Source organism: Carya illinoinensis, chromosome 6 (assembly GCF_018687715.1).
Source record: "Carya illinoinensis cultivar Pawnee chromosome 6, C.illinoinensisPawnee_v1, whole genome shotgun sequence".
NCBI lineage: Eukaryota > Viridiplantae > Streptophyta > Magnoliopsida > Fagales > Juglandaceae > Carya > Carya illinoinensis.
In genome coordinates, this window is record NC_056757.1 from 26,268,956 (window position 1) to 26,288,547 (window position 19,592).

Below are 19,592 nucleotides of genomic sequence, written 5' to 3' on the forward strand. Positions count from 1 at the left end.
GTAAGTTATCAGAAAACATACTTTAATTAGTAAAATAAGAATATGACAGTACAAACTATATCTCTCTCAAAATGAATAAAAGTTAAACCTCAATATTTAGAGGAGAGAGATTAAAAATTTTGAATGAATGCTGTAAAACTTTTGAATGATGTGTGTATGCTTTTGTTGTGAATTTGAAGATATCAATTGAACTACTTATAAGCATATGAGACTTTATTGTCAAATTTAAAAAGATTCACATGTCAAAAAAGAATATCACTCACTTTTTAAAAATTTCAAATAAAAATTTCTCATTTTTGCAATTGTCAAAAGACAACATAATTCATTTTTCAAAATCTTCAAATCTAATTTTTACTTTTCGCATATGACAAAATTTATTTACTTTTCAAACAAAATTATATACTTTTTACATATGTCAAAAAGAGTATCAATCACTTCTTAAAATCTTTCAAACAAAACATGTACATGTGAAAGATGACAATCAGTCATCTTTTAAATTTTCAAAATTCAAATTTTTAATTATGTCATACATATGTGAAAGATGACAATCAATCATTTTTCAAAAATTTAAAATTCAAACTTTTAATTTTCAAATATATCATGCACATATAGAAAATGCAATTTGATGCTTTATGAGAAAATATTATTTTTTAGCCTTAATCCAATTTTGAATTTTTCAAGAGATGTACAAATTTATTCTAAGAGATTTATTCATGAGCTTGTTTCCTTTTTTGCTCATGCTTAGTTCATTGATGTGTTTATCTCTATTGTGTAAGACAACTTGAGCTTGATACTCATTTATGCTTGAATTAATTTGTTATTATCAAAATCCATATGCTTGAATTCATGTGTTTAGCTCTTGAGTCCAAACAAATGTTACAAAGTCTTAAGGCCTAACTCTACCAACTTAGTGCAGAAGGAGATTTAAATCGCCTGATATTGTTGACAAATAAGATTTTGTAGAGATTTGAAAGCTCTAAGTTTCTATTTAAAAATGACCATTTTCACCAACGGATACTCATAAAAAAACAATTATCACATTGCTCTTTGACCATGTTTATGTTTATCCATAATAATAGTATGGCCGGACAACTTTCTTCTGTTAATGTTCCAGATTTGAATCAGAAACCATTTACACCTCAACTACCAATTTTCTCTCCCGATACCATCAACATCACGAAAGGAGCAAAGATGCATTTTTCTGGTAAGACTAATTTTGAGGTTGTTCATGAAAGGAGCAAAGATGCATTTTTCTGGTAGGACTAATTTTGAGGTTGTTGCAAAACCAAGAATGTTTAGTGCTCAATATACTGCCTTTGTTACGACTATGTCTTGGAGGTTATTGAAGAGGGTGAGTGAGGTTGATCGGCTTAACAATCAAATATTTGAGTTGTATCAAAAGCTTGCTAATAAAGATATAAAGAATAAAAGGTTAAAGCAAGAAAATAATGAGTTGAAAAATTTACAAGCCGATATGCTCATAACCTACAACCATGAATAGAGGAGTTGAAACGAGAGAGAACTCAAATACAAAGTCAACATTATTAGATAACAATAGAGGTCAAGTGTTTACGAAAAAAAATAGGGACAACCTGCAATTAATCTCGCTGGCTTAGCAAAATAACTTTTGACAATATGCGTCCAACATATCTTGTAATTTTTGACTAAGTAAAATTTGAAAAGATGATAGCTTGTCTTGTTTTCATTTCTATCCCTATAAAATCAGTCTTGAGTTTCATTTAATTTTTCATTTAATTCACATTAAATCTTTCTTACTCCCTGTAATCTATCTACATTCTCACTTTCTAAACTTTTTCCATTTGTAATGGCTCAGCATCTTCTTCCAAAAATCTCTTTGATCACTATATGAGGTATTTATAACATCTCAATCACCAGTTATTTCTGCATCTGCCATAGGTGCCATGATGCAGCATGAGAGTGATCTAACTAACAAGTCAAATGATGATACTATTTATGACTTGTGAGTCTCGATACTTAATACTCCTAATCCATTGTCACATATTTTTTTACGGTTGTAGTCTAGAACTCGTTAGGTTGAAAAGTTTAACGAGAAGATTTATGTACTTCAACGTCTTGTTCACGAGTCTTACAGAAAATAGGAGATTTAAAACAAGAAATAAGGATTCAAAATCCTTGCTAGTCTCTTCATTTTGATTGCCTAATCCTTAAGATAAGGATAACATGTTGATATATGAAGAGCAAGAACGCTTGAAAAATGAGGTTAATAGTCTCAAGTTTTTTTTAAGTCATTTGAGATATTAAAATAAAAATATTTAATAGATATTTATAGCATGAATCACTCATGTTTCTCTTCTAATCATATATAGTCTATCTTCTGTTAGAGATTTTGTGAAAATGTCTTCCAATTGATCATGTGTGCTTGTGAACTCTAGTACAATATCACCCTTCTGCACATGATCTCGTAGAAAATGATATCTAATCTCAATATGCTTAGTCATAGAATGTTGTATTGAGTTATTTGAAAGATTTATAGTACTTGTATTATCACATTTGATTGGAATGTGATTATATATGAGTTTAAAATCCTTAAGTTATTTCTACATGTAAAAAATTTGAGCATAACAACTATCCATCTTAACATATTCTGTCACATCAATAGTTAATGCAACAAAATTTTACTTTTTACTAAACTATAAAACAAGTGCATGACCTAAAAAATGACATGTTCCATTAGTACTTTTTTGATCAATTTTACAACCAGCATAATCTATATTTGAGTAGCTAATTAGATCGAAATAAGTGTGCTTAGGATATCATAACCCTAGGTCAATTGTACCAATCAAATAAGATTCATTTAGAGATGATTGAAAAGGTACACATAAGCATACACTGAACATAATATCCGATCTACTGGCTGTCAAATGTAATAAACTATCAATTATACCTCAATACACATTTGAGTTAATTGACTTACTAATTTCATGCTTATCAAGTTTGGTTGATGGGCTCATTGGTATTCCAATTTCTTTTGTACTTTCCATCCCAAACTTTTTGAGTAATTTTTTGATATATTTTGACTGATTAATGGATGTTCTACGTTTTGCTTGCTTGATTTGCAATCTAAGAAAGAATATAAATTCTCCCATCATACTTATTTCAAATTATTCATGCATACTCTTAGTAAAAACTTGACACATATTTTCATTAGTAACATCAAATATTATATCATTGACATAAATCTGAATAAAAAGAATATCATTATTTACGTGTTTAATGAAAATGGTTGACCTAGAGAGACCATCTTGCGCTCCTGAAAGGGTCTCTACCCTTGATGGGCCCTTGGATGGCCACTTATCCACTCTCGAGACTGGGTAGGTTTTCAAGAAGTCACAGCCTGTGACGTGGGACTAGTTTGGTGTAACAAGGAATCGGATGATATTTTCCTCTATCAAAAGAGTATCAATCCCGACCTCCTCCTGGCGCTTTCAAACCCAGGAGTACACCAGCTGAATGCGAGCTTTCTCGTGTTCGAATAAGTCAATCCTGATCTTCATATTGTCGAGAATGATCCACAATCAGACCAATAAAGAATTCATGGGGAGTGACTTCACCAAGTGGGAATCCCCATCCTTTGCCTGACGTGAAGAAAAATTTACTTTTCTGCCGCTTGGTGTTAGAGTGACGTGAATTGAGCTGAGTGAGATGAAACTTAGGGCTTAAGCAGGAACTGCAGATGTTCCCTTCCAAAGTGCAAACCGTGTGAGTGAACAGAAACTCACAGGTGATCAGGTCAAGGTACTCCTCCCTAATGGACTCCAAGACCATGCACCGCACCACACAGCAAGATGTTAGAATCTTCTAGGCATTTAAATGCACTTGAGCCAGGGCCAAACCCAAGAAGTCCAAGACTTCACAGACCAGGAGGCAAAAGGGAGCCTCAGTTCATGCGAAAACATACCAACGGAGAGGGCAACCTTCTTGGCATTGCCCTCAAAATTGACAGCCCCACATTTAGGTTTTGGAACCTCCAAGACAACAGAATTTAAAATTTCGTGCGAATTATGTAACGCATCAAGGGTCGCAGGCTTGACGGCGGTGGATCATCAGTGCTCGTCGTAAGGGGGAGGCTCCCTATGAGAAGCGTTCTTAAATGCCATCGAGAGTATATATAAGGAATGGAAAAAGGAGGGCTAAGTTTGAATAAAGGGGCACCTTGTAAGAGAATTGAAAGTTGGAAGAGAAGAAATGGATGCTCTAGGAATAGGAGACGATATAAATAGGGGAAAGGTAGAGGATCAGGAGCCTAAACGAGGAGTTGACAGGATGTGGGGATGTGACCATTACGCTAGTTCTTGAGGTGTGGGAAGCTGTAGTGATGGAATGAATTTAAGAGGGGAGTTGACAAGTGTGGGAAAATAAAATTCTCGCTACACTCATGTGGCAACAATTTATGAGTTAGCTACAAGGGGGTTCTTGTACCTAGCTGGGCCAGGCTCAAGCCACTCAACCAAAGCCCTTAACCCATGACTCGGTAGGCTAAAGGATGATAGGAAAGAAGCCCAAGCCGACCCATGAGGGAAGAGAAAGACGGCCCTCCCTCGAGCCCAAGCGCACTAATGAAGAAAAGATCGGTCGGAATCTTGTCCTTTGTAGGATCAATCACATCAATGTAATGTCGAATGGCCGGCACCAAAGTCAAATGGTTGCATTAAATGTGATCGCCATGCCTTCCAAAACAAAGGATGATCATTACAGTGATAGAAGGGTCTGGGATTCTTCAATGGATTTAGTATAAATAGAAAAATTTTGGCAAGAGAAGAAGGTTGACCACCCTTTGAACTCTCTGAGCTTTCCCTTTTTGATTCTCTGTGGAAAATGCATTTTTACTTTAGCATCGAAGGTGTCACAGACACACCCAACCACCACTTCTTCCTCTTTTGCAAGACCCAAGGCCCTGTCCTAGTGATAACTACAAAACACATCTTAACATCTTACTTCAAAAATTGGATAGTTACCTTTTCCATCCCAAACTGTCATATTTTTCATTTGTATTTAAACCATCAAAATTAATAATTGATATATGAGATCACGAGATTTTATTAATTTTTATCTTCAGTCAAAATATGATCGTTATGATCGATATAAATGAGGATGTGTGACATAATTTTAATTTTAATATCTTAGTTGAGTCTCAAGTCGTCAAAACCTCTTCATTTTTTTAGAAGAAATTCTATTGATTCTATTTCATGTCAAAGAATCAAACATTATAGAGTTCATCTTGTATTACACAACTATGAATAGCAATTGGTCAATTTTCAATTCAAACTTGTTCCATGTTATAAGATAGAGCAAGTTTAGCAAGCTGATGAGTAGCTATGTTACAATCCCTATAAGTAAATTGAATCTTTCAATCAGGTCTTCCTTTTAATAGCTTTCTAACATCATTTATTAACTGTATGTACCAAGACTAGTTTTCTTCTTCATTGTTGATGTCAATGATAACTAATTGAGCATCACTTTTGAATACCACAACGATGAGTTCTAGCTTGGAGTATAGTTCCATAGCCCTCCAAATTGCATTGATTTCAACTATTATAGGTTTGTCACATTCTTTTTGTTTCTTCAAAGTGATGCCACAATCTCCTCCTTCGAGTTTCTAATGATAATTCCAATACCAATTTTCTTTGTCTCGAGATCAAGAGCTGCATCTCAATTTACTTTAACAACTCTGTGATCTAGTTTTCTCCTTCTTGCTATTACCCTAGCAACTCCACCCATGTTTTGTTTTTCCTTGAGGACACTTTGTGATTGCTGAAAATCTTCAAGTCCCTCCCTTGCAATTTTAACTATCATTCTCGAGCTTTCAAATTGATTTTCAAAGATTAGTGTATTTCTTCTAAGCCACTTTTTTTTCATTATAGTTGCTACTAGTGGTGTAACCAGTCCAGTTTAGTCCCGTTTTGTATAAATTTTGGGACCGAACCGATATACACTAGTTTTTATATTTTCAAGAACCGATTTTGGACTCGTTATCCTCCTAAACCGGTACTTCTGGTTTTATCGGTTTCGGTCCCGTTCGATCCAATTTTTCAGTTTTAATCAAGTGTTAATGTAATTATATATATTATATGTATATAAATTATATATATATATATATATATATATATTTAAGATTAAAATTTTATGTTATAAATTATAATATAAAATTATTTCATATATAATTATATATAATATATATAAAAATTTCATATATAATTATATATAAAGATTATATTTACATATCATATATAAAGTATTTTATATAATATTAAAAATTAAATTTTTATATATATATATATATATTATAAACTGGTTAGGCCTTGTTCCTAAAAGTCATGAACCGATTCCAAATTGGATTTAATTAATTTTTAAAATCTATAAACTGATTTCGAACCAGACCGATTTAAAACCGAGCCAAATGGTCCATTTCGGATCGATTCTTCAGTTTTTTTGATTTAAACTTTCACCCCTACTTGCTACTAGTTCTATCTCCCTGTGTTATAAGTTCTTGATTAGATTCTCCCATATCTTTGAGAAATCTTCCTCAATGCTTGACCATTTCTATACAGGATTAGATGGCCTCCTCCTCTCTCACATATTGGGCATAGATGATTTTTTTATAACTTTACTATGAAACAAGTGTTTATTGTTGGTAAAATATCATTGCCTGCTTTCTATACAAAATTTTTAACTACCTCGTAACATTCATATTCCATATCTCTTGGATGTTTAACATGCCAATTCCCGGTTTTTATAGTTTGTGATCAAAGGTGGAAAAAAAAAAAAAAAAAAAAAGAAGAGATCATATTTAGGGAGTGGAAATGTAATTTTCCTCAAGAAAATCATAGTTTTTTAATTTATTTTTAGCTTTTAGAAAAATTGGTTCAAGGAGTATATATACACACATACCAAATAAAAATTAATAAAATTGAGATCCACTAAAATTAATTATCGAAATTTAGGCCGAAATTTAAACTATTAACATAGTTGAAAAAATTACCAGCATAAATACACGCCTATCATTGTTGTAATTTGATTATCAAAGGGGCAATCCACAACTAAAATATGTGAAATATTAAGACATTGTTTATAAGATTGGTTTTTATATACGATAAGATAAGGTAAGCTAAAAAAAAACTGTCAAGCATAATTGTACTCGGGTCAGTTTGGATAGTGAGTTGAGTTGAGATGAAAATTGAATAAGATATTATTAAAATATTATTTTTTAATATTATTATTATGTTAAGATTTGAAAAAATTAAATTATTTATTATATTTTGTATTGGAAGTTGGGAAAGTTGTAATAATTAAATGAGATGAGTCGAGATGTGTTTGATAACTAAACGCATTAAACATACTTCTAAATGATGATTTGGAAAAATTTAGTTGCTCGACCTGTGTTTAGTCACATTGGAACACTGAGGTGCAGTTTGGATAATAAAATGAAATGAGATGAGATGGTTTTAGTTAAAAAATTAATTTTTTTTATGTGAGTTTATTATTTGCAAGTCTCTCTATTGATATATTTAACATATTCTAATATGCATGTCACTTAGCACTTTTATTAAGTGATGATAAATGACTATTATATAATAAGTTTATAAATAACATAACTCCTTATTAAAATATGTATTAATAGTGAAATTATATGATCCAATCTTATTAAAAACATTTTTCATGTAAATTTGGTCGCTGTCAAAACTTCAACCTCTTTGTTGGAGGAAGAAGCCTGTTTGTCACATCACAGAGGCCTACTTTCCTTGAATGGTAAACGGCGTCGCTTTTACATTTCTTGAAATTCAAGCGAAAAAAATAAAAATCGACTGGCGGTCAAACAAGCTGCATTTTAGTGTGTGTGAGCGTACCGAACGCAGCCACGGTCCCTTTCGCCCATGTGAGCATATCTCCCCTCCTTCCTTCTTCTCCACCACCTTCTTCACAGAGCCCACTCCAGTCCTGTACTTCGCAGCAGCATCTCACAGCTCTAGCTCTGAGCGAGAACTCTCGCAGTGAAGTAAAAGTCCCAGTTCCTATTGTTATTCTAGCTCTTTGCGCCATGAACTTTCTGGTTCCTTTCTTAGCTTCGATCTTGCTGTTTTACTCGTTTGATCCCTGCCAATCTATCGAAGACGACGTGATGTGTCTTGAGGGCGTGAAGCGCTCGCTCTCGGACCCCGCAAACAAGCTTAGCTCCTGGACCTTCAGCGACATCTCCGTATCTGCAATCTGCAAGCTCGTAGGTGTGTCTTGCTGGAACCAACAGGAGGCCCGTCTCTTCGGCCTCCAGCTCCCGTCCATGCAGCTAGCCGGCGCCTTGCCGGAGTCCCTCAAGCACTGCCGGAGCCTCCAGAACCTCGATCTCTCCGGCAATGCCCTTTCCGGCCCCATCCCTCCTCAAATCTGCCTCTGGCTGCCCTACCTCGTAAATCTAGACCTTTCCTCCAACCAACTCTCCGGCCCGATCCCTCAGGAGATCGCCGATTGCAAATTCCTCAACACCTTGGTCTTGAGCGGTAATCGGCTCTCCGGTTCGATCCCTTACGGCCTCGGCCGCCTGGATCGCTTGAAGAAGTTCTCCGTGGCCAACAACGATCTTTCCGGTTCTGTACCATCTGATTTGGGGAAATTTGACAAATCGGTCTTTGATGGGAACAATGGGCTCTGTGGAAAGCCCCTCGGATCCAACTGTGGGGGACTAAGCAGCAAAAGCCTCGCCATTATTGTCGCCGCGGGTATTATAGGTGCCGCCGGGTCTTTGTTTCTGGGGTTTTTGATATGGTGGTGGTGCTTCGTTTTGCGGAATGGGGAAAAGCGTGGCTATGGTGTCGGTGGTAGTGGCGAGAAGGGTGGTGGTTTCTGGGTCGAGCTTCTGAGGTCACACAAGCTTGTTCAAGTTTCTTTGTTTCAGAAACCCATCGTGAAAGTCAGGTTGGCGGACTTGTTGGCGGCGACGAACAATTTCGATTCTGAAAACATCGTAATCTCGACGAGAACAGGGGTTTCTTATAAGGCCGTGTTGCCGGATGGGTCTGCCCTCGCGATCAAGCGGCTTAATGCTTGTAAGCTTAGCGAGAAGCAATTCCGGTCGGAGATGAACAGGTTGGGGCAGCTCAGGCATCCCAACTTAGTGCCATTATTGGGCTTTTGTGTGGTGGAGGAAGAGAAGCTTTTGGTGTACAAGCACATGTTTAATGGGACTTTGTACTCTCAACTGCATGGAAGTGGCAATGCCAATAGTCAATATGGTTTCATGGACTGGCCGACGAGGCTGCGAATTGGTTTGGGGGCTGCCAGAGGACTTGCTTGGCTTCACCATGCGTGTCAGCCACCCTATATGCACCAAAACATTAGCTCCAATGTCATTCTTCTCGATTATGATTTCGAAGCCCGCATATCGGACTTCGGGCTAGCAAGGCTTGTGGGTTCTCGTGATTCTGATGATAGCTCGTTTGTGAATGGCGATTTGGGGGAGATTGGTTATGTGGCTCCCGAGTACTCGAGCACAATGGTTGCCTCGTTGAAAGGGGATGTCTTTGGTTTTGGGGTAGTGCTTTTGGAGTTGGTGACAGGGCAGAAGCCTCTTGAAGTTACCAATGCAGGGGAAGTATACAAGGGAAACTTGGTGGATTGGGTGAGTCAGTTGTTCGTCACAGGTGGCAGCAAGGATGCCATTGATAAGGCTCTCAGTGGAAAAGGTCACGACGATGAAATTGTTCAGTTTATGAAAGTTGCTTGTACTTGTGTGGCTTCTAGGCCAAAGGATAGACCTTCTATGTACCAGGTTTATGAGTCTCTGAAAAGCATGGCTGAGAGTCTTGGTTTTTCCGAACAGTATGACGATTTTCCGGTGATCTCTGGGAAAAAAGATCCTTCCTACAAAGAGTAACCGAGGTTGGGAAAACATAAAGAAAGCACATAAAAAGCCCCTTGCGTGCTTTGAGAATTGCAGCATTGTTTTCTGTTATCGCCAGAAAGGTGTTTTTCGCAATTGGTACGCATTTCACTCGACCATGATTCCCTGTTCTACCGCGCATTTGTCGCATGAAAGAAGCATTATGCAATGTAGCTTTTATTTCATAAACTTTTCTGTTCTTGCTGTGGATAAAATTGCCTCTAAATCATTTTGGTTTGTGATATGCTGTTCAAGACCTCTGAATCTTGAGCTTTGCTAAACAGCTCAACTCTCTAACCTATCTGGTACCCATTTTTTATTTTATGAACAAAATTCCCTGTGATCTGATGCCTCAAGATTCTTATAAAGTTTGTCATATTCCATGTTGTCTGTGTAATAATCAGACTTGAGCTTATTTTGATAAGCTTGGGTCACATAGAAGATTGAGAACTTCGATAGAAGTTTTGGTTAACCAACATTTAAGTAAAGATGGTGTTCAATATCAGTTCCAATTTCTTTTTCGGTCAAAATTCGGTTGTGAAGCAAACGCAGGGAAATCTTATCTTAATGAGAAATGTCTTTATTTGTCCTAGATTTGTTAAACTAATGTGATGTATTTTGGAGTGGTTGTTAAGTTTTGATGGAAAAAAATCACTCAAATAGTCCAAATGCGTCACCATCAATTGATATAATTGAGATGACAAAAATTCAAAGATATAAATAACATTATTCAAAATATCGATATAAATAACTTGGGGCAACTTGGTCAAAAAAATTACAATAGAGAATCCATGCTCCATTATTAAATAAAGGGTGTTAAGAAAGAAAAAAACAAATGAGCTTCCCCTTGAACAAGAAATTATATTAATTTTATACTGATATGAGGAGGGATTTCGGGAGTATGGAAGAGGAAGGAAAGAAATGGGAGAGTGGATTAGAGTTTGTTATTGTTTGGTTGATGAGAAAACATGAAGGAAAAAGAGGGTTGCATGGGTGAGTGGTTTCCATATGGACCATCGGATTATCCAGTGACGTGGAAGAAGAGACAGGAACCGGGGCAAAATGATACAACGAGTATATCCTCCAGTAAAGAGTTTAAATATAATATATTTGTCTATGCGTCAACTCTTTTCATTCCTCATACCAAACATTTTGGAAAGTCATCATCTTTTACATTTTTTTCCTTCTTTTCCATCCCTATATCTGCTTTTCTCTCGACTTCCCCATCCAATGAATAAACTTTGCTCATCCAATGCATTTAACCTTTGATACATTCACTAGCAATTGTAGCAAAGTGAAAAGTTTTCCTTATTTTGGGCAGGACACATTTTGTTTTTGGTAATTTCTATTTAAAAGGAAGCTAATTTCTTTTATTTTGAGTAGCTGAACATGAATGGTTTTTATGTCCAGTTTTAAGACTTTTGGGAGGCACAGAAGTCATCTGGTTAAAATGACATTACATGGATTCTAGCTTTTTAGAGCTTTTGCAATCTGCATTGATAACCCCCCCGGGCCGATTGCAGAGGATCGATCTTTTATGCTTTTCTTGGTAGATATGTGGTTAATGTGAAACGTGATTCGGGGACAAAAAGGTTGTCATGATGTCGTTCATAAAGCACTTCTAGTCTTCTATATTGCCATTCACCTAAATAAACAGAACCTTTACTCGCTTGGAGGCAATAAATAATGGATCAAAATCTACTTTCTTTAAACTTGAAGATAATAACATTTGAATTCGTTCAAACAGTATAGATTGCTGTTGTATTATTATTTTAAATAGTATTAAATCAGTAATAAATGATGTAGGACCCATTTCATGTGTCTCCCTTCTACTTAAAACCTTCACATTTATGCATGAATTTGAGACAACTTTTTTCAATAACTACTTATGTCTTTCAAATGGCATAATTGCTTCGAGCCTGGATTATGGAAGCCTCTAGGGTCCTAAATAAATAAGGCTGCTCGACAAGCCGCTCAAGATCGGTTCGGTTAAACTTGAGTTTGGCATGATTTGTTTGTAAGCACAAAATTATGATTGATTATTAAACAATGCAACTTGTATAAAAGCTAATTCGGATCATATAAACTTTTATAACTTCAAATTTATTATGTTTTATGTTATTATCTCTATACTTACGAGGACAATATTTTTAATATTTAGAGAGATTAGAGGAAATGATGTTTCTAATATTAAAGATGTCACTTGAATTATTCTTAATAAAATCATTTATATATGTATGTATAAACCTTATAACAATATTAACAAAAAATTAACTTGATGTAAATCCCTTACATCGTATTTAAATTAACTCGTTTACACACAAACCTCGAGGCATGCTTTTATGGTTATAGATAATTTATTTTTTTTATTATTATTTTTATGAAAGCTAGATGTCTTTTTGACCCTGATTTGTCTAGAGATTTATATTTTCAAAAAATAGAATGTAAATGAGGTGTCCTACTATCGAACGTGATTATTAACCTGCAAGTAAAAATATAAATGATACTGGATACTTGCGGTCACTTCGATATTTAAGTCAATTATTAGTGATGTATAATAGCTTAACTATATGATCAAAAGTAGTCTAAGAATTACCTGCTATCCATATATATAAACGTAGAGATTTATTATATTATTATTTCCACGCATTATCTACCTGTGAGATTTATCCATAAATAATTGAAATGTTCTTATTGCCATACCATATTTATCGACCATAGTAATTCAGGAGATATCAAACAGTTTATTCAAATATCCATTGTAAAAGATCGTGATAGGTCTTAAGTCTGAAATTGGACTGAATCAATATTAGTCCCTCCACATAAATAAATAAATAAAAAAGTAAATAAATAAATAAATAAAAAAGTAGCCACACACACACGAGACTTTGTAGGGGATAAGGTAAGGGGACATTTAATAAAAAAATTATGAGCAATTATAGGACAATTTGTAAATATCTTTTCTCATAAATTATTGCAATCCGGTATTTGGTCCTAGTCTATGCTTTTGCTCTCGTAAATTGTGCAATAATACGAATAGACAATACGAAAAAGACACTTGCACAAACGGTCGGCAACAGAGCATTCTCGTGATAGCATTAACATTTGGGCGGGGGCCCGTTAAGTCCTGGTAGGCTATATGTCAATCCTCATTCGCGAGATTTGCAATCTTGCAGACCTGACCAAGTTATACGCGAATCTAAAGTCTTTTCAATTTTTCAATTTAATATTTATTGAATATTGAATATTTAATATAATCTATATAATTTTTATAGATAACAATAAATATTATACTATCAATTACCAAATTCAAATGCAGTCGATAAATGATAACTTGTATTTGCTCAGTCTCATATAAGGTGGGTGAGTAAGTGTGATGACATTGTTTGAAGGCTCGAAACCCACTTCTCCCCAATGGGCCTGCCCACACGCTATAGGGGCGTAGGGGCTCGATAAAGACAATCCATACATTCGGCCCTAGCCAGTTCATCTGGAGCACCACCGTAAGCCCCAAATCATCCTAAGCAATCGACGAATAAAGTAGTTGCATAACCATGCTCGAAAAACATGGAAATTCAAATGTCTTTCCTCCTAATAAGTATCCTAGGTAGGAAAAAGAGGAGTTTAAACGGCAATTAACTTGAATCCAATTTGAATGATGGGATTGGTTGGTTGGTTACACATACCTAAGCAAGCCCTCCCTTTCTCTATAAATATCGGAGGAAACTCAAGATGAAGGTAAGTTGAGTTGAATCTTAGAAACACAAAAAAATATAACTTAGGCATTAGAGGTGTTTAATACCCTTAAGGCATTCTCTGAATTTTCTGGTGCAGCTTCATGAGACGCATTGACTAGTGCGAAACATGTCCACAATAATTGGTGACGTTTGTGTGAAATCTTCATCTCAATGTGTCTTTCGCATGCCTGTGACAACACACTCTCGATCAACACGAGACTAGGAAGCAACTTCTGCAAATGTGACTCCTCTAACTCCAACATACGGACATGTGAAAATCAAAACGTCGAGATGATGATAACACATCTGATAACACGAGTCACACATCCTATCGCCAAGTGCTAAGTGTATGTACATGTAACAAGTGTACAATAAAATCACACAGTGGATAATAAAAGTCTTATAACTAAGTACCAGAATTTTTTGTTTAAATACAAACTTGTTTAAACCACACATAATAAAATATTATAAGTCTCAATATTGTTTCAAAGCCAAATTACAAGACATATAAACTAGTAGAGGCAATTTTTTTTTTTTTTTTAACATAAAAACTCCAAATCAAAACTCTGGCAGAGTTGTCTCTTCAGGCTCAACCTCCTCTTCCTTCTCAACATCTGCATCAAAATCTACGGTACCAAAATGGTGCCGCAGGTAAGTAATAATCTAAATGCCACAAGATAAAAAATATATTAAACTCAACAATATGCATGAAAGAATGCCAAATGCACATGTCCCATCCACACTTTTTCCACTCACGCCAAAAATCTCATTTTGACCCAAAACATATCTTTTAAAACCAGTCCTTGCCATTATCCCAGATTATGGTCCGAACTAAGAAAACCACCATTTTTTTAGAAAATGGATCAGAATATCCTCATACAAAATCTCGCAATTTTTCCAGAAAATGACCCATATCCAATATTCAAAATCCATTTCAATTTATTGTATGCACCATGATCTCCTCTAAAGATTATCCGCACTCTGGCTCCTGTGCCACACCACAGGTAACAACTACACATGTGACACCTAAACGAGCGATGCCCAGTCTAGCACCCAGCGCGTACCTGGACCAGGCCATCCTCTAGTCCCCGCCAGCCTAGGGACCATGGAGTCGACACAACAGCATTACCGTATTGTACAATCCAGTTGTCGCCCAGCAACAACTCAGGGGATGTCACTCAATATTATCTACTCCCGAGTGACCAGAGGAGTTCCACCGATATAATACCCCATCCCGACTTGGGATCGTAATACACACGCACCCGAAAATCCATTTACACTGATAAAATCAGTTTTTTTTCAATTTAATACATGCACATGAATGCACCATGCAATGCACACCTCAAGACACAATTTATCCAACAAATTTCAACATCAACAATAAACAAATAACTTAGTCCTCAATCCATCCGACTCCCGACTCCTCAGACTCAGTCTGGAATAACCAATCAGTCAATGAATTTACTGTAAAAGTAATAATATATTTAAATCTAAAATAGAGTTTGGAAAAATACTTATAGCGCTATATAATAATTTTTGAAGGATCAAGAGGTTGCAAACAAAGAAGAAAGAACATCGTAACAGTGTAAAATACATTGTGGCCGTGGGTTGTAAAATACTTATTTTTGAATGGGGACAAATCAAGACTTTGAATTGATAGAAAATGACCTAAATGTATTTATGAAGCTAGTGGAAGAGAGAGTTGGCCGTGGGTGGCGGAGGAAATGGCGGTGGAAGTGAAAAACGGCAAAAAACGAAAATGAGCTCGTGGGGGCTGCTTCAGCAACGGATCGGAGCTAGAAATAGGTGGTTTAGGGGACGGCAAGAGGTCGGTGATGATGTGGTGAAGATGTGGTAGCCGGAAGTGGAGAGGTGCTCCAGCTGGAGGGAAAGATTTATGGGCGGGCGGTGCAGGCCACGGCACTGGCGAACGGCAGCACTGGGCGGCTGAAGGAAATGGCGAAAATGAAGGGGGAAGAGAGAGACGCGCGTGGGAGAGGTCTGGAGGAGAAAAGAAGAAAAAGAAAGAAAAAAGAGAAAGAAAAAGAAAAGAGAAAAAGAAAAAGAGAAAAAGAAAAGATAGGGAAAAGAAATGAGGTCCAGTCTTCACCTCTGAAGTCTAGAAACTGATCTGATGAAAACGACTTTAAAAGTTATAAAACGAGTAAAATAATTTAAACACCACATCAAGTTAAAATATAATAAATAACTAGTAAAAACTAACAACATAATTTTAAATCAAAAAACAAACTAAAATAAATTACACAGCAATTTAAACTCAAAACGATAATTAATATTAAGAAAGCTCTACAAAATAAATTTTACAACTAAGTAAATCCAATTAAAATACGATTAATTTAAAATAAAAGAACCAATATTTTAATTAAATTAAAATACTCATTCAGTGAAAATATACGTAAAAAGGGATATCACAACAAACAATGAGAGAAGACTAGCAGAAATGGATGAAAGTTTAAAAGAATGACATCAGAAATGAAGGCTCTTCATAGTGAAAATTCCCTGAAGTGCAGGGCTGCACTAAGCCATGTCGATTAATTGCTCACCAACATTGACCTACCATATAGCCTTGCGACAATAAGGACGAGAAACAAAAGCTTCACCATAATTTACCCAGCCTCATAGACAAATATGAGAAAATGGCAAGGAAAATAAGAGCATCCTCATTCGTTGATCAACTGCTCACCAGCATTGACCTACCATATAGCGTGGAGATCATGGCAATACCACTTTGATCAAAATTCAAGGTTCCTCAAGTCAAGATGTGTGATGGATCCAAGGATCCTATCGAACACCTGGAAACATTCAAAGCACATATGACACTCCATGGCTTCCCCATGGAGATCACATGCCGGGTGTTCCCTTTAACCCCAAAAAGAGCCACACTGGGATGGTTCGAGGTGCTACATCCAAGTTCAATAGACATTTTTTAAGAATTGGGTAGGCAGTTTTTTACCTAATTTATGGCGAGTAGAAAGAGGAGGAACCTGCCACATATGTCCTCATGGTGAAACAGAGAAAGGACAAGAGCCTGAAAGCTTATCTTGCCTGCTTCAACAAAGAGCGCATGATGGCGGACGACCAAGAAGAAAATATCACACTAGCAGCCTTGCTAGGAGGCATCTGGCCCAGAAGCCCATTTATTGCAGAGCTATCGAGGAAGACCCTAACGACTTTGCAAGAATTCATATACAAAGCAGAAAACTTTGTCAATGTTGAGGATACCCTACGAGCCTTAACTGCACCAAGAAAATTGGAAATGGAGCTATCAGAGGACCAAGCAAGGAAGGGCGCCTAGGGAAGAGACTGAGAGAGGGAGCCAAGGGCAAAAAGAAACCCCCGATAGATAAGGCAAGAAGCGGGTGTTCCGACACATACAATCAACCCTAGGGTCCAATACTCCAACATGAACATCCAAAATAGGGCTGAGGAACCAATCTAAGACAACAAGGGTCGCACTTAAAGGGCCCATCGATTTTGCACCTACCATAATGTAGGCATTGTAAGGATAGGAGCAAGATTTATTAGAGAAACCCATTAATGGGAGTGGGTCTCAAATGTGGTTCTTGTAAAAAATAAAATAAAAACCCAATGGGTAGGTTCAAATATGCATTGACGTTAGGGATCTTAATAGGGATAGCTTCTTGTTACCCTAATCAACCTTAATGTGGACTCCACAATAGGACATTGGATGCTAAGTTTTATGGATGCCTACTTTGACTACAACCGAATCTGTATGAGCCTAAATGACCAAGACAAAATGGCCTTTATAACTGATCGGGGGTTATACTACTAAAAAGTGATGCCTTTCGGCTTAAAAAATGTTGGAGCAATGTACCAAATGTTGGTTAACATAATGTTTAAGAAACAAATTGGGCAGAACATGACGTGTATGTTAATGACCAACTCGTCAAAAGTAAAGAGCTAGAGCAACATGTAGAGGATCTGAGGGAAGCTTTCAGTGTGTTACGACAATACAAAATGAAACTCAACCCAGAAAAATATGTATTGGGAGTATAGTCAGGCAAATTCCAAGCTTCATGGTGTTAGAAAAGGGACTCGAAGCTAATCCTGAGAAACTCAAGGAGATCATTGAAATGGAACCACCGAAGAACTTGAATGAAGTACAAAAGCTTGCCGAGAGAATAGCAGCACTCAAAAAGTTTGTGTTGAGATCAACTATAAAATGCCTACCATTCTTCCGAGTCTTGCAAAAGATACAAAACTTGGACGCCGAGTGTAAAAAGGCGTTCGTACAACTTAAAGAGTATATATCACACTCCCCACTCTTAGGCCAAGCCAAACAAGGAGAAACTCTACTCTTATGTTTGTTGGTCAAATCGGAAGCCATATCTATCGCCCTAATATGTGAAGAGGGAAAGATACAAAAGCCGGTTTACTACATCAGCCTAGCTATAAGTGGAGCTGAGGTCAGATACCCTAGACTGGAGATGCTAGCATTCACACTAGTAGTAGCCGCTTGTTGATTACGATCGTACTTTCAGGCTCATCCCATAAGAGTAGTAATAGCAAAACCCTTACAAAAAATATTGCAATGGTCAGAGACCTCCTCAGGTCGACTAGTAAGATGGTCAATAAAGCTAAGTGTGTTTGGCATTAACTATATTCCTCTAACCGTAGTAAAGGGATAGGTGCTGGTCAACTTTGTGGCAGAATTCTCTAACTTCTTCGAAAAAATTCAAGAGACCCCCACAAAGAAGTTGTGGCAAGTTTACATCGATGGCTCATCTTGCTATTCCAGGAGAGAAGTATAGGTGTATGTAATAACGAAGGATAACATGGAATCGTACTATGTAATAAGGCGCCGATTCAAGGTTACCAACAATGAAGTTGAGTATGAGACAATGCTGGTAGGACTCACCATAGCCAAAGCCTTAGGGGCAACATAAATAAGCATAACGACAAACTCATAGGTTGTGGCCAGCCAGATAATGGAGGAACATCTGGCGAAGGGCAAAAAACTTGAAAAATATCTGCAGTAGGTGCACGGAAGGCGTGACCATTTCAACTACGTCCAAATCAATCGCATCCCTCGGGAAGACAACTGGAAGGCTGACGACTAGCACGAGCGACATTTGAGAAAGAAGAAACGGCCCTACTGTGGAAGGTGATCGCCAAAGCAATAGAAACCCAGCCATCGGAATAGAAATCGCAGAAATAAGTGCAAGGACTGTAGAATGGGCACATGATATAGCTAGGTTCTTGGCTATTGAGGAAATCCAACAATAGGGAAGAGGCAAAGAAGGTGAAAAACAAAGCTACTCGCTTCACCTTAATCAACGACAAGCTATATAAGCAAGGATTCGTTATCCCCCTCCTGTAATGTGTATCGACAGAAGAAGCCCAGTACGTCATGGAGGAAGTACATAAGGGAACATGCAGGAACCTTTGAGAGGAAGAGCTTTGGTGACTAAAGTCATGCGGGCTTGGTATTATTGGATATACACCCTCAAAGATGCCAAATAATTTTGCTTGAAAGTGCACCCAATGCCATTTGCACGCGTGAATTCCAAGTTTCCCCTCTAAGGAGCTAACATCAATTATGTCTCGCTAACTATTCACCCAATGAGAGGTAGTTTGGTCGGCCCCGTGCCACCTAAGAGGGGGAGCAAAGTTTATCATTATCACCGTTGACTAGTTTACAAAATGGGCCGAAGTTGAGGCATTGGCAATTGTAACTTTACAAAACATCATCAGGTTTTTGTGGAAAATAATTGTGTGCCGATTTGGGGTACCACATAATATCATTTCAAATAATGGTAAACAATTCGACTTCGAGCACTACCAAGCCTGGTGTGTCAAACTTGGAATCAAGATCAAATACTTCTTACTTAGACACCCTTAGGCCATTGGGCAAGTTAAGGCAACGAACAAAACGATAATGGGTATAGTGAAGAAAAGGC

General features: G+C 36.9%; 1 protein-coding gene across 1 annotated transcript; it reads left to right on the plus strand.

Moving 5' to 3' along the window:
- The first annotated feature begins 7,840 nt into the window (after positions 1 to 7,840).
- Positions 7,841 to 10,256, plus strand: LOC122313752 (probable inactive receptor kinase At1g27190). The gene has a single exon (XM_043128965.1). The coding sequence runs from the start codon at positions 8,078 to 8,080 to the stop codon at positions 9,905 to 9,907; it is 1,830 nt and encodes a 609-aa protein (XP_042984899.1). The 5' UTR covers positions 7,841 to 8,077; the 3' UTR covers positions 9,908 to 10,256.
- The last annotated feature ends 9,336 nt before the right edge of the window (positions 10,257 to 19,592 follow it).

Excerpts from the sequence above, each read along its gene's own strand:
- LOC122313752 (XM_043128965.1), top strand. The coding sequence starts at position 8,078 with ATGAACTTTCTGGTTCCTTTCTTAGCTTCGATCTTGCTGTTTTACTCG.